This window comes from Zootoca vivipara, chromosome 4 (assembly GCF_965207765.1).
Source record: "Zootoca vivipara chromosome 4, rZooViv2.hap1.1, whole genome shotgun sequence".
Taxonomy (NCBI): Eukaryota; Metazoa; Chordata; class Lepidosauria; order Squamata; family Lacertidae; genus Zootoca; species Zootoca vivipara.
This window is the reverse complement of record NC_142587.1, coordinates 70591219-70605388: the sequence shown is the minus strand read 5'-3', so window position 1 is coordinate 70605388 and position 14170 is coordinate 70591219. Positions and strand designations below refer to the sequence as shown.

General features: G+C 40.0%; 1 protein-coding gene across 7 annotated transcripts in view; it reads right to left on the bottom strand.

Moving 5' to 3' along the window:
* SENP7 (SUMO specific peptidase 7) overlaps window positions 1–14170 on the bottom strand; it is a 36237-nt gene that overhangs the window by 13179 nt on the left and 8888 nt on the right. For 3 of the 7 annotated variants that reach the window (XM_035115145.3, XM_060273715.2, XM_088668133.1), the window contains 9 exons: window positions 12121–12312; window positions 10180–10374; window positions 5677–5780; window positions 4625–4803; window positions 3476–3824; window positions 3226–3398; window positions 2555–2692; window positions 1828–1861; window positions 165–341 (listed from right to left, as the gene is read on the bottom strand). In XM_035115145.3, coding sequence (XP_034971036.3) covers window positions 165–341; window positions 1828–1861; window positions 2555–2692; window positions 3226–3398; window positions 3476–3824; window positions 4625–4803; window positions 5677–5780; window positions 10180–10374; window positions 12121–12312 — 1541 coding nt within the window. The remainder of the gene's footprint in view (window positions 1–164; window positions 342–1827; window positions 1862–2554; window positions 2693–3225; window positions 3399–3475; window positions 3825–4624; window positions 4804–5676; window positions 5781–10179; window positions 10375–12120; window positions 12313–14170) is intronic. The other 4 variants (XM_060273716.2, XM_088668134.1, XM_088668132.1 and 1 more) reach the window with 3 other exon arrangements.

The following is a 14170-nucleotide window of genomic DNA, read 5'->3' as shown; positions in this document are numbered from 1 at the left end:
GGTATTAGACGGGGAGTCTGAGCAGCCGAACAAAGCCCCACTGCGCCTCGTCCCTTCTCTGCTCTCAAAAACGTCCTCTTCGGGCTCACGAGCCACAAGGAGTCTCCAGCTCTCTCCCTCCATTTCCGGGTATGAATCAAATTATTTAATTATTTCCCAACTACCTTGCTTGTTTAATATAAGTGTTCCAATTTGCTTTTCAATCTGCTCCACATAATCCGATGACAGCCAAAGAAAAATGGTATTGCAGCTCCTCGAAGTTGAAGAATCTTTATTCATCCACAGCCCAAACTTTCTTAAGTGCACGGAATCCACTGACAGTTCAATCTTCTTATGAGCCACTGCAGGGAACAGAATTTGAAATACACAAGATGATATACAGGATTGACTTGCACCAGCAACCCACATTACCATTTTTCAAGGAAAAATCACATTACCATTTTTCAAGAAAATAATCACTAAGCAAGATGCAAAACCATGATTCTCAAGAACATGAAATCATTTCTGAAAAATGTGAACAGCCATTCATCCAAAACTTGCCACACTTCTAGTATATCAGATATCCTAAGCTTGACTCATTATCTCTAGCAGTCAACACTTCTTTCCAAAACAGCATATTATGTGAAATTGAAGGGACACTGACTTATACCAGGTCAATTTCTTTGTCCATTTAATTCAGTACTGTCTATTCTGACTGGAAGCAGTTTACAAGGGTATTTAGGGCAGAGTTCTTACAGTTGTTTGCTATCATTCTTTTAAAACTGGAGATGTCAGAGACTGAACCTGGGATACCCTACTACTGTACTCTTTTTGCTGGAATTGTGAATTGTATTAAAAATTGCCATCCTGCCCCAATACATGTAAATATTAGACACTTCTGAAAAAGTTGAGGGTTTTTTTAGGCTTTATTATTATTTTTAGCAATAGGCAATGCCCTGGCTCCTACCCAAGACTAAACCACTGGTGTGTTTACTTGTAAGTAATAAAGTGAACATTTATCACAGCAGTCTAACAGTACAAATTCAGTGGTCAACAAAGAGCAGAATCTAGTCCAGGTGTTTCTGCAAGGCAAAGGAACAGCAACAATAGAGGCCAACAGGAAGGGCCAAAGTTCAGGAGTCCAAGATTTTCACTAAGTTCCAAGACTGCATGGGAGCTGTGAAGTCGTTACAACAAGTTCCTCTGCTGGCCTGCCTAGCTGCTAAGCAGAGACAGAGAAAGCTTAACTACTTGCAAGAATCCCTATGTCTGTAGGAATTTCTGACCTGAAGTCAGGAACTTCTTCCAGGGGGACAAGACTCCAATCTTCTCTTGAAGAATCATCTCTCCGCAAGAGAGATTGCTGGGCGAGCCTCCTCCTCTGAACTCTGCCACTCTGTCCCAGCATATTGTAACTCTGAACGCTGTTCATCGTCCACAGGCTGGGAAGGGGCAGCCCCTGGGTCTCCCACCATGTCAGTTTGTGGTTAATTGGTGACCGGGGGGCGTTATCAAAAAGGCTGTGCTTCACAGTCTCACTTCCCTTTCCTCATATTATGAGCTCTTGTCCTCACTCCTGGTCTAAATAAGAGGGAACTGTGACATGCAACACTGTAAAAACATAGCATACTTCAATCTTCTAAACATAACTGTTATTTATATAAATGGGTGACCCAACGGCAATAAAATATCATAGAGCAGGCATCCTCAAACTTCGGCCCTCCAGATGTTTTGGACTAGAATTCCCATCTTCCCTGACCACTGGTCCTGTTAGCTAGGGATCATGGGAGTTGTAGGCCAAAACATCTGGAGGGCCGCAGTTTGGGGATGCCTGTCATAGAGCCTTACCTTCAAATGGGATCTGAATGTAGCTGACGGTAAACTTAAAAGAAAACAGAGAGAGATAAAAAGTATTTTCAACAGAACTGATTGGAAACACATTCTGCTAATATATTAGAAATTAAATCAGAGGAAAGTAAAAAAGTGAGTGTTTTGACCAAACTTTATCTTGCAAATTTTGAATCTAAAATTAACACTTGCCTGGCAGTCTTAAGTGCATTCACCTCACAGAATGTTCTACTCAAAAGGTGAACATTTAATAAACTTATTTTTAAGAAAGTAGCTTATTTTTAAGGTAAATAGAAGCATCCCCACTTCGTGCCACAAGCCCTTTTTTAAACTGAGGGACTTTCAAAATAAGATTGCATATCATACAATGCAGCAAGCTACTGTATAACACTTAGGCTGCAGTTTTGCACCTTTTCTTTTTAGCATGTCTACATCTCACTACATCTCAGCAGGACATACATACTTGCAATTGCAGACTGGGTGCTGGCCAGAGACAAAGCTCATGAGCCAAAGAGCTGCTTAGGCACATATTGGAAGCTCAGTGGAATCTTTTCACTTTTCCCCCTTTGGATAGCAGACTCCAGTGCTATATTCAAAAAATTATTCTGATGCTTTCTGCCCCTAGTTTCTGGCTCAGAATGAGGGAAGGCTGTTGTTCAAGAAAGGCAAGTTCAAGAGCTTTATGGAAAAGCTCCTGACCGCCATGGATCAGTAGCATTAAACTTACTCTGGCACAACCTGTTGCTTTTCCTTTATATTTTCCAATATAAATCATTTCAAAATTTATATCTAAGGCAAGACCCATCTGATCGCCGAAGGTGCTATGATCTGCAGAGGAGCACGGTTGAAGTGGTTCAGCTGAAACCTATAAAATAAACAACACACCCATGGTGAGGCTGTCTCCTCTCCCCACTCCTCCAAATTTCAAACTTCTAAGATTTTTTCCCCTAAAAAAATAGTTTTTAAAGTAGACATTCCATATCCCCCGTTTTACATGTGTCATGCACAGATGATGATAACAATCAAGTTTCTACTGCTTGAAGCAAAAGATAAGGTACCATACTGAATGTACCAGGCTGATAATGTACTGAATCCCTGGTAATCATTTTTTTACCACACGGTGGTGCCATTTATGCAGCTATTACCCAAGGAAGAGCTGTGGATGTTTCTAAATATGATGCTAGAGAAAGACGTTTTAAAATCCCTACGAATTCACTGTGAGGCCGTAATTCTAAGAAGAGTTTCGAGAAGTAAGCTCCACTGAAAATTTGGTTAGAAGTGGTGTGCACTATCCTTTTGATATCTATGGGGGGTGACCAGATCATACAGGAGTGATACATGATATGGCTTCTAGCATGATAAAGAGAGGGGAAAGTTTCTATAGAGCTGATTGTTTACTTGTTCTGTTTCACTTTCAGCTGCAACCTGTGATAGCTGCCCTTCTGACAAAGGTAATGCAGCTTCTTGTTCCATTTCCTCCTCCTCAGGTTTGAGGCTTTCCCCAGTCTGCAGGTCTCTCTCTGGATCTTCTGTCTCTGCGGGTCCCTCTTCTTCATCACTAGAAAGCACAACTAAAGCAAAATGAAAGTGGTGTAAGGCCCCAACTCCAAGTGACTGGAAACAAGGGAAGGGAGTTACAGTTACATACTTGGTTCAGTTGAATCAGCCGACTTTTTACTCCTTTCAGATCTATTCAATGGCTCTTTGGAAGGTAGAGTTGTATTTGCTTTCTTTTTCTGAGCAGAGCTGAGGAGTGGGGAAACCAGCTCATCCTTACTGGTGACAGAAGGCTGCTTTCTCTTGGGAGAAGAGTAGGACCATTTTTCCCCTGGACAGTGGGCAGCAGTGTTCTCATTGGTGCTGGCAAATGCTTCACTACAGTCCATTTCCAATGGTTGGGGAATATTTTCCTGCTGAGGACTGTGCGTGTGACTCGGGCAATTCTCACCTGAGCTCCTGCAGCCAGGTAACTGAATTGGTTCTGTTCTCTGTTCTTTCTGCAAAATTAAAATGAAATGAAATGAAAGCTTGTTTCAAAAAGTCAGGATGACTCTGGGGCTCAGCAGTAAATTTAAGTTTCTTCACACGTGGAAAATTACGAATAAGCTTTCAATTAAACCCATTGCTGCAGAAACTCAAAAGAAAAGTGGGAAGAACCCGATTAAGGTTAGGAGTGGGGAAAGTTGCACGGAAGCTCCTGAGCCTCAGAATGCCTCGAATGAGACCACAGAGCCAGTCACTGCTACAGGCCTCACAGCTGTTCTCCTCCTCATACAATCAAGTATCTCCTTCCTGCAAAAACTGCCACTCTCATGGAGTAAACCCGGAAGGCTATGGGAAGAACATGAGCTCCACTAGAAGGTGGGAAGCTCAGAAATCTGTAGCTCGCAACCTGGCCTAGAGTAAGGTTACCACCTTTTTTCTCAATGAATCCGGGGACACTTTTCAACTTCAATGGATTTTATATGGGGACTGATTTGCAAATCCAGGGACTGTCCCTGGGCAATGGGGATGTCTGGTAACCTTAGCCTAGAGGCCTCTGGAAAATCTAGATTCTTCTAAACCTTTTCAGCCCCATTTTTGAGTGCAAGGCTTTTCACATAAGAGTCGAAAACAGATTGCCTTGTTTATGTATCTGAGCCTTTTTTATTTTCAGAGTTTGGTACAAACACTATAGGGATTTAAATCTTACTATATACTGACATATGTATGTATGCGTTAAATGTAAAATGACTTATAAGCCACTGGCACAATTTCTCAATCTTTACTGCTACAAAAACGTGCAAAAGTTACTTACACTTGGTAGCGGTGATTTCGGTGAGGAATATATGTTACGTTGATTTGAGAAAACATCACTCCTTCTTTTTCTGCTCTCACTGTTTTGAAAGCTTGCTTCCCTCAAACCCGGATAGAGATTCTTGGAATCTTTTCTTGTTTTCTCTGGCCGATCTCTTTCTTTATTCTTTATGTTACAGTCTTTTTTAAAAAATAAAGGAATGAGCAAATGAATACAGGCACACTCAGCCAGCATGCTTGTTTTACTGCTTTAGACATAGGCAGAAAACCTTATGTCTAAAATGGGATTATTAACAGGGGATATTAAAGGGGATATTAACAGGGCAACCCTATGCATGTTGCTCAGAGATAAGACTTACTGTGTTTGTTAAGCCTTGATAAGACTGAGCCCAAACGTTTTTGCAACCTTACATGTTCCAAGTTGAATTCTGACTCTGGAAACTATTCCTCCCTCTCTTTATATATATGTTCTACATGTTTCACAGTCATGGTAAGAAATATTTAAAACTTGCCTTGTTCCTCTAAAAAAAGCCACTTTTATCCCTTATTAAAGAATCTAAGAATCTGAAATAATTGGCACCTTCTGTATTCAGTTATTCAACATACTCTATTGGAAGTACCACTCATTCATATACAGGAAAAATATACCCATGCTATATCATTCATTAACTGAATTTATGAAGGGGTAGTTAACTATGCTAAACATTAGGGTAACCTTGACTTTCCAAGACCCTAACCCTAAACACATTACACAGAAATAGGTTTCATCAAGTTTAATGGAATTAGCATGCTTACAAAATTTGCATTAAGGCACAAAACACATTCCGTGCCCTGTAATCTGTTGAATTTATTTCAAGGATTAAATTATCAAAGAGCTTGGATTTCTATTTTGTGGAGATAAGAAAACTTTTATAAACTGTACTGCATAAAGTTTCAGAGATGGAGAACCATGTCTTAGTTTGGACGAATGAGAACCCTATCTCAGCAAACCCCATTAGTTCAAATGCCATATCCAAATATTAAAATATATTGCATAATTTCTAAAATACTAACCTTCTAGAATCACGTCACATCTTTTTAAAGGCAAAAAAGTGCTATGAGTTTCTGCATCTTTATATGGTTTCTGGTCATTCGGCCTTCGTTGAGATGTCCCATGCCTGTGGAAAAAAATACACCAAAACATTAATCACCCATATGTTTTCAAAAACAATGAGTACTGTTTAGGTATATTTCACGATGCTACAACTGCTTACCTGGTTTATAACCTTCACAATGGTCACTAAAAATAAAACCAATTCATGCTCCTTCAAACAGATCTCAACAAGACTCATAGTCCATCTGTGGCAAATAATCTTAGTCTAAGTCCTTTTGTCACATCAGATTTGTGACAACAATTTGGATCGTATGGTTTCAGGCTCACACAGTCCCTCCTTCCTTCTGTACTATAAGGAGGAAAAGGAAGGTTGGGGGAAAGAAACATTTTCCATTTCCCCTGATATATATATAATCAGAAATATGCTTACATACACAGGGGCTGCAATCCTCCCTTCCTAAATGCACTTAATAGGATGTAAGCCCTACTGCACACAATGGAACTTACTTCTGGGGAAAACCATGTACAAAATTGTGCTGTTATTAAACAAGTTAACTAGACTTCTGTATCAAGTAATGGGTGTTACATGCAGGCATATTAAAAAATACAAATATAATAAATTGCTATTGATTTAGCATATCAATCAGAAAGAGGCCAGCAGACAATCTCACTATATTTTCACTGTTTTGGCAAATTAAAGGAATATAAATGAGATCTATCTATCTTTCTATTTCCATCTTCTGTGATTATATTTCCATTAGCAGTAACAACTAGTTGGACATATCCAATCCTGGTTTTCCACTAGCGCAGCAGACTTCTGCTTGCAGAATGGAACTTTCTCTTCTTCTCCTCCACAGCCCCTCGCGAACCCTCACAATCAGCTTCAGAGCAGATTCTGAGGGTGAGCAGGGAGAGAAGACATTCTGCTGTGTGAGTGTTAAGACCCGCATGCGCAGCGTTAGACACAGCCCACAGAAATATAAATATACCTTAAAGTACTTTGAGACTTCCCTTTGACTGAGAAAGTAATGTACAGTCGTACCTCCGCTTACGTATCTCTCTGGATACATAAACTTCGGGATGCAAACGCAGCAAACCCAGAAGCATTTTTCCGGGTTTCACAGCACCGCACGCATGCGCAGAATTGCTAAAAAAGTACTGCGCACATGCACAGAAGTGGTCCTCCAGTTGTGAATTCCTCAGGTTGTGGCCGGACCTCCGGAGCAGATCCCGTTCAAAACGGGAGGTACAACTGTATTTATTTAGCAATACTCAGGAAAGTATTAGTATGAAATTATTATTTTTCCTTGTACTCATAAATGTCTGTTTGGCCAGTTAGAACAAAACCCCTCACCTTTCCTAACCATCCTTTTACAGATGGTATTTTCTGTAACCTCCATTCTTTAGCATAGTGTTCTGCTGCTCAAGGTGGCATATATAGTTCTCCCCCCTCGCCCCTCTTTAAGGCCCACAAGAACCCTGTGAGGTAGGTTAGCCTGAGAGGCAGTGACTGGCCCAAGGTCACCCAGTGAGCTTTGTGGCCACCTGGGATTTAAAACCCAGGTCTTAGCCCAGCACTCTAACCACCACACCACATTGGCTCTCATAGTCTTATGTCCAAACCTTGTGCCAAGGAAATGAACTCATTGACAAACAATAGCACTTTGAAATGTGGCCAAAAATATTAATTGGATCTGACTTGCTGAGATATTTTCAGTGAAATAAAAGAAAGCAATAGGAAATAATCTGTTATGTTGATTCAACTCAAACACACTGTATTTTGAAAGCTAAACCAAGTGCAAGTATCAAAGACTGACATTTTCCCTCTATCATCTCTGGTATCAGTCTTCACACATTTTGCAAGAGTGTAAAATGCAAAAACTACTGCTAAAGTAATTTTTAAAGTTGGTTACTTGTACTTACTCCCTATAAAGCTTAATCTGTTGGTTTTCAATATCAATAAGTCCCCCATTTCTAGCAATCACCTGCAAATATTTCAAGCCCAAGTGCAGGCATACTTAATTTAATACTTAATATTTAATTTTGCTGTGCTCTGCAGATATTGCTCCTCACGAGGATGCAGGTGCAGCCAGCCAAGCCCCCACTGTCCCTCTTCTGCCCACTGAAGTGAAGCTGGCTAGGGCTACAGCTGGGGTTTCCCGCTCCTACCCCTGCAGCCAGGGGGGCCTGGCTTAAAAAACCACAGTTTAGTGTAAACATAACTTCTATGTCACTGGGAAATGGTATAAATGGTGTGACTCCCTTTATTGCGACATTTGCTTTATTGCAGTGGTCCGGAACTGGACCCGGAATATCTCAGAGGTACGCCTGTATTCTGAAGACGCAGTAACCAATTCTACCTGTTCCCTCTATTATTGTTTGCCCCCCTTCTGTTTTCTAGTAAAAGAAATGAAGAAATGCCTAACAACCCATACTGAGTTGAAGCGTTTCTCCTTCAAAGTAAACTGTATTTTACCTCCATCTTAAAATAACTGCTGGCCCGCTTGCATAGCACCAGTTTGTCACAGACTATGTCATAAAGTTATGGATTTCCAGTAGCCATACCCCACCTTTCCATAGTCAAGATGGCTTACAAAAACCAAACGTATATTTAGTGGAACATTATTGAAATAATCAAAGTAAAGCAGGATCGGAAGCAGCAGTAGTTGCAAACTAATCTAGTACCCCACAAAAAGTCTGCTGAAATAAGTGGGTCTTTGCCACCGGGGATGGAAGCTCCCTAGGAAAGTTGTCCTAAACTCTGAACACCACTGCAGAGCAGGCCATCTGATGTACAAACTCATCACACATCTGACAACAGGGGAACCTGAAGAAAGGCCTCTTAGAGTGGCCCATATAAGCCACCATCTTCTTTTGGAGGAGGGGAGAGAGGACTCTTGAGAAAACTGTTTACAACTTTCAAGGGCAAAGCTAGCACCTTGAATTAAGGTTGAAAACAGATAGCCAGTGTAGATAAAACAAGGTTGAGGTGATGTGCTCCAATCTACCAGTTCCAGTCAGCATACTAGCAGTCATTTTTGTACCAAATTCAGTGCCACTTCGAAGGCATCCGACATAAAGTGAGGATTGGATTTGATATCCTGCTTTATCACTACCCGAAGGAGTCTCAAAGCGGCTAACAATCTCCTTTCCCTTCCTCTCCCACAACAGACACTCTGTGAGGTGGGTGGGGCTGAGAGACTTCAGAGAAGGGTGACTAGCCCAAGGTCACCCAGCAGCTGCATGTGGAGGAACGGGGACGCGAACCCGGTTCCCCAGATTACGAGTCCACCGTGCTAACCACTACACCACACTGGCTCTCTTTGTTAAAAACTCACATATATAAGCACCTGAAACCTAGGCTACAGTTGCCACAACCGATGGTCTAGTCGCCATTTCTTTTTTACAATGGAGATTATTAATGTTTTTATTATTCATTTCATTATATGCCACTTTACATTTTAAAGAAAAAAATGTACAACACATTAAAATATCAAGTAAAACAATCCAGAATAAAACAGCGACAAGACATCAGAGATTGGCCGGCCGGCATGCAGCAGTGTATTTTGTTGCTGGGGTGCGTGCAGCAGCAGAAAACGCTGCTGCCTGCCAGCCAGGTGGTGGAGATGTCAGTCGCAAAACCTGGCAACAAGACATCTTCATTTGGTCACAACTGGACTCGCGCCAGTCACAAAAGGTGTCTGGCGCCTGGGGGATTTTGAACACTATCTCTATGGCTAAACAGCTGGGCAGCAGATGTGGGGGGAATCAGTTGGTAAGAGGGGTCTGAGGGCTGCCCAGAAGTTGACCACTGTTGGAAGTGGGCTGCCCAGATGCACAACTTCTGCATTAGCTTAACACAACTTCTGCATTAGCTTAACACAAAGGGACAAAAAGAGTTCCAGGTCTTTAGTATGACAGCTCCAGCATATAGCTACAGTTTTATATTAAGTGCTATGATGGAAAGAGTTGAATTCCAAATACACTATAGCTTCCATCATGCTTTAAAAAGAACCTCTAAGCTTCAAGTTTTATATTTTAGGTAGGATGTAGGGATATTATGCTGGCTTCTGATTTATTTCCATGTTGGCACACTAAAAATTCTGAAAAAATGCTTTCCTCCATAAAAAGTCTTTTTGGAGGAATAGAGGTGAAATCATTCTACAGGTAGTGTTACCTCCATGGCAATCATTGCAAATCATGGCTATGAATGAAAACAAAACATAAGTTTGCACAAAAACAAAGGGTCAAAGTTATTCAAAATCCTACTGATTTCAATTAGTGAATTAAGCATGTGTGTAGCTCTCCAGCTGAAATCAATGGCATTTAAAAGTAATTAACTTTGACCGGATTGTAACCAATGGCGATTGCGTACATTCCTGTATGTATTGTTTTCAAACAAATCATAGTTTTAGTGATAAATTAAGGACAAAAAAAAATCAATAAATTGCTGAATGACGTACCTTTTAGGTAAAATACGGCTTTCTTGAGAGCTTATTTTTTGACATGACTCTAGGCTGGCAATGGTTGAGGAGGTCTGTTCATGTGATTGCAACTTGTTAGCATCAGATAGATTAGGATCAGTTAAAAGGTGCCTTTGAATGTATTTTCTTCCTGTTTTCGTCCTCAGAACATCTGTCAAGGTAACTTTGGGTTGCCTGCCATACATATAATAATTAGCATTCTGAAACCCATCAAATGAATGTTTGGTTGAATTATTGTATTGAAACTGTTTAAGTCAGGCATCCCCAAACTGCGGCCCTCCAGATGTTTTGGCCTACAACTCCCATGATCCCTAGCTAAGAGGACCAGTGGTCAGGAATGATGGGAATTGTAGTCTAAAACATCTGGAGGGCCGAAGTTTGGGGATGCCTTGTTTAAGTAATCCTGAGTTTTATTAAACATAACTATCAAGAGGTTTACAATAAAAGTGAATAAAAACAGATGGTGGCAAATAAGTGAAGGGTCCCAAAAGACAGATTCAGATAAGATCTACCAGAAGAAGTGTTACCGATAATTTTAAGCTCCTGTTGGCATATTGGCATTGTTTTATTAAATGTCATGTAAAAAATGTAAATCCACTCTCAACAGAAGAAAAAAATGTTCAACTACAGCAGATCTTACTACTGTATTTAAATAGCTATAAGCTGACAAACTACGTATACAAAAATGAATGATAAAACCCTGATTAACTGTGGTCTTTGGCCATTGTTTCAGAAGCCACTGGCTGATATTCTTGGATGTGCTAATCGTATCTGCTGACACTGAAGAGAAGGAGCAGCAAAAATAGACCTACGTAGAGATGCTTATCTGTTCAAAAGTACAAGACTATTGCAAAATTATTTTTCAACCAACTTTGTATGCTTGAGTAATGGTGCAAACTATGAACATGCTACTGAATACGGCAGGCAGGCGTGGTGATGATCCAGGCTAGATCATTAAAAACTTTATTGTATTATGGTTGATGGCTCCAATTTGTCTAATTTTTTATGTCACTGCTTCTTATGTTATGGCCTGCATGCAGGCTTCTGAATTAAAATTCAGTTCCTTCTGCATTCTAATGCATCTGTAGCGGACGAAGAGAAGGGAAAAGTGTAGCTTTGCTAATCACCAAGTAGATACTACAGTACTAGGATTCTTGCTTATTTAAAATATTTGGCTCAAGCCAGGTTCTTACATCTTGCATGTCACTGACACATAAGTGAACCAGGATACTACAATTCAGGGATGAATTTTTTTTTCTCGATGTTCAGTATAGCTGCACTGAACTATAAGGTAAAGTTAAACTATTACCTCTCCATGTGCCTTATCTATCAATCAATTATTTTCCATGTCAAAGGGTATTTTCAATGTAAAACACAGTGTTTGGTTGAGAGGAGTATAAAAAGTCCTATGGGAAAGCCAAGGGGCTCACAAAGGAATGGGCAAGTTGCTATTGGTAACATAATTATGTTTTCATTGCAAAGAGAAGGACTGAGAAAATAGTCCAAAGAAGATTCAACTTGTGCAGCGGTGGGGTGGGGAGGAAAAACGGCAACTCGCTCTTTTCTGAGGGGCAGGAAGAGGCAAGAATGGAAATTCATGTCTCCTGCAGATGTTAATGATGCTAAACAAAAGTCAAGCATTACGAGAACAACTCACTATTGAATAATCCAAATAGCCTAGCTAGAATTAGTCCCACTGTTAGAAAGCAACTAACCTAAGTTTTACAAGAGACATATGTAGACATATTTAATCTCATTCTAAACAAACCCAAAATGGAAGTCACAAGGGTGCTTCATAATGATGCATTGAAAGTGAGAAATGACTAACATAACAGGGAATACAATCGCATGCAATTTATTTTAATAATATGTAGGCAAAGCTGCATTATGTCTGAGACAGTCAGACTTAACAAAACATACCTTCTAGATATAAAAAGGTTTTGCTGAAGAGGACTTAATATTTGCCGTATCTCTACACTGTCAACAGATGGTGAGGTTTGTTGATCTGACTGCAACTGGACACCATGAGTTATATCAGTTATAAGCTGTGTCTTTATGTATTTTCTTCCTATTTCCGTCTTCAGGACATTCGTCAAGATAACTTTGGGTTGCCTGTCATACATATAATAATAATAATAATGGTGATGATAAATAAGGTAACTAAAGTCTAAATAAGATACACGAGTTCAACTAAGATTCTTTGGAGGATGTAATAATCCCAACGTTGTATTTTCATTTTAGATGCCCTCAGCCAAGAATGTATATTGTACTTTTTTTTAGAAAGAGATGGAAGCAAATGTTCTTTCTACACCTAATCTTTTTACATATTCTTCATTGAGAAAGCTTTGCTTACTATATATTGTGTGCTTGGCCACTGAAGCCTTCTTTAAAGTGAACCTAGTGAATCATGCCTTAAAGGTTTACCAACGCTTGTTTCAGGGGCACCTGCAGTGTACTAATTTATGTCTTCAGAAGTGACAAATGAAAATTAGATGACTTCACTGAAAGATTATGAATGGCAATGTAAAAAATCTGCAAAAGCCAAGGTTGGAAATTTTCTGATACAGAATAATCTTAAGGAAGCCAGAGAAATCAGGACTTCAACCTAGAAAGGAAATAGCTCTACTAGAAGAGAACCAACCAATTCAAAATCCTGGCTAGAAGTGCCTCACAGCTGTGTAATGTCTTCCACTGGGTTCAGATGCCAGGAAATTGGAGCAGTCTCTTTTTGTTCCTTCAGAGGTCACTTCAGAAAATCAGCTGGAGTCCAGGACTGTTTAGTAGTGTTGAAATGTTTTTTTAAAAAGAAACTTTAGAACCCTACAAACCAGCAGCTGCTACGCTGGACAACCATAAACCAAAGAAGAGACATGAACGCTGCACAGAACAATAAAGAGGCTTCCCTGGAGGCTATCGTGCCTTTATCGCAAACGCAGCATGTAAACATGGCCTCAGAGAGATTATATATAAGAGATGGCTGCAGCGGATTCAAATTTGCACAGAGAAAACTGTCACATGCTAATGTATTCAAGATACTTCTTCGATATTTTCCACAAATGTGTGCATATACAAAATACAAGCACCAAATAAAGGAAGTTGCATTTACTGTACTTTAATTTACTTAAAGTCACAGCTACATGCATTTTTAAACAAGTTGCATCTCCCATAGAACAGCTGCTAGTTCTGTTGCCTAAGACATGCTAATAGTCACAGTGATGTAGACATGTATTCACTTCACATTTAAGAACTGGCCTGTTTTATAAGACTGTTGACTCAAGCCTAAAATGAAAGCAGCGCAAGCTGGCCTGCACAAAATAAAAGCAGTAGGTTTGTGGAAACATTATTTGCTTTACATAGTTATACCTATGATCTACATAACTGCCCATTAAAAAAAAATCTGTTTTGTCACATGCTTTAAAGGCTTCAAGCCAAGAAGCAGAACCCTGAGAGCCACCCAGCAGATCTTCAAGGGGCCCCAGATACATGCCCTTCAGCTTCCCTTGCCCCTCATAACTAAAGGCATAGCAGCAGCCAGTTATAATAGTTTCTATAACAACCAAGAAGCATCATTCAAATAAAGATGAAGAACCAATGACAACTTTTAGCCTCTAGAGTTGTTGCATGGGTAAAATAAGACAAATACTGTATATACTGTAACATGTACTGAGTCCACAAGACACAGCAGGAAGGAAATCTAAAACAGCCCGATCCTAAAACCCACTGCTCCACCACATAATTGCTTGCCATGGGGCATACCACCAGTTAAACCAGTGCAATCCCAAGGAACATGGTGCTGTTTGTCACTTTTTAGAGCCGGGGTGGGGAACTTGAGCTCCCCCCATCCTACACCAGAAACCTCTTTGAATTCTGTGGTTTTAAATATCAAGACATAATAACAATCATCTGTTCCTTAGCAGGTTTTTAAATTAGGTTGATACAACCTCAGATGAACAGAAACATATGACATATT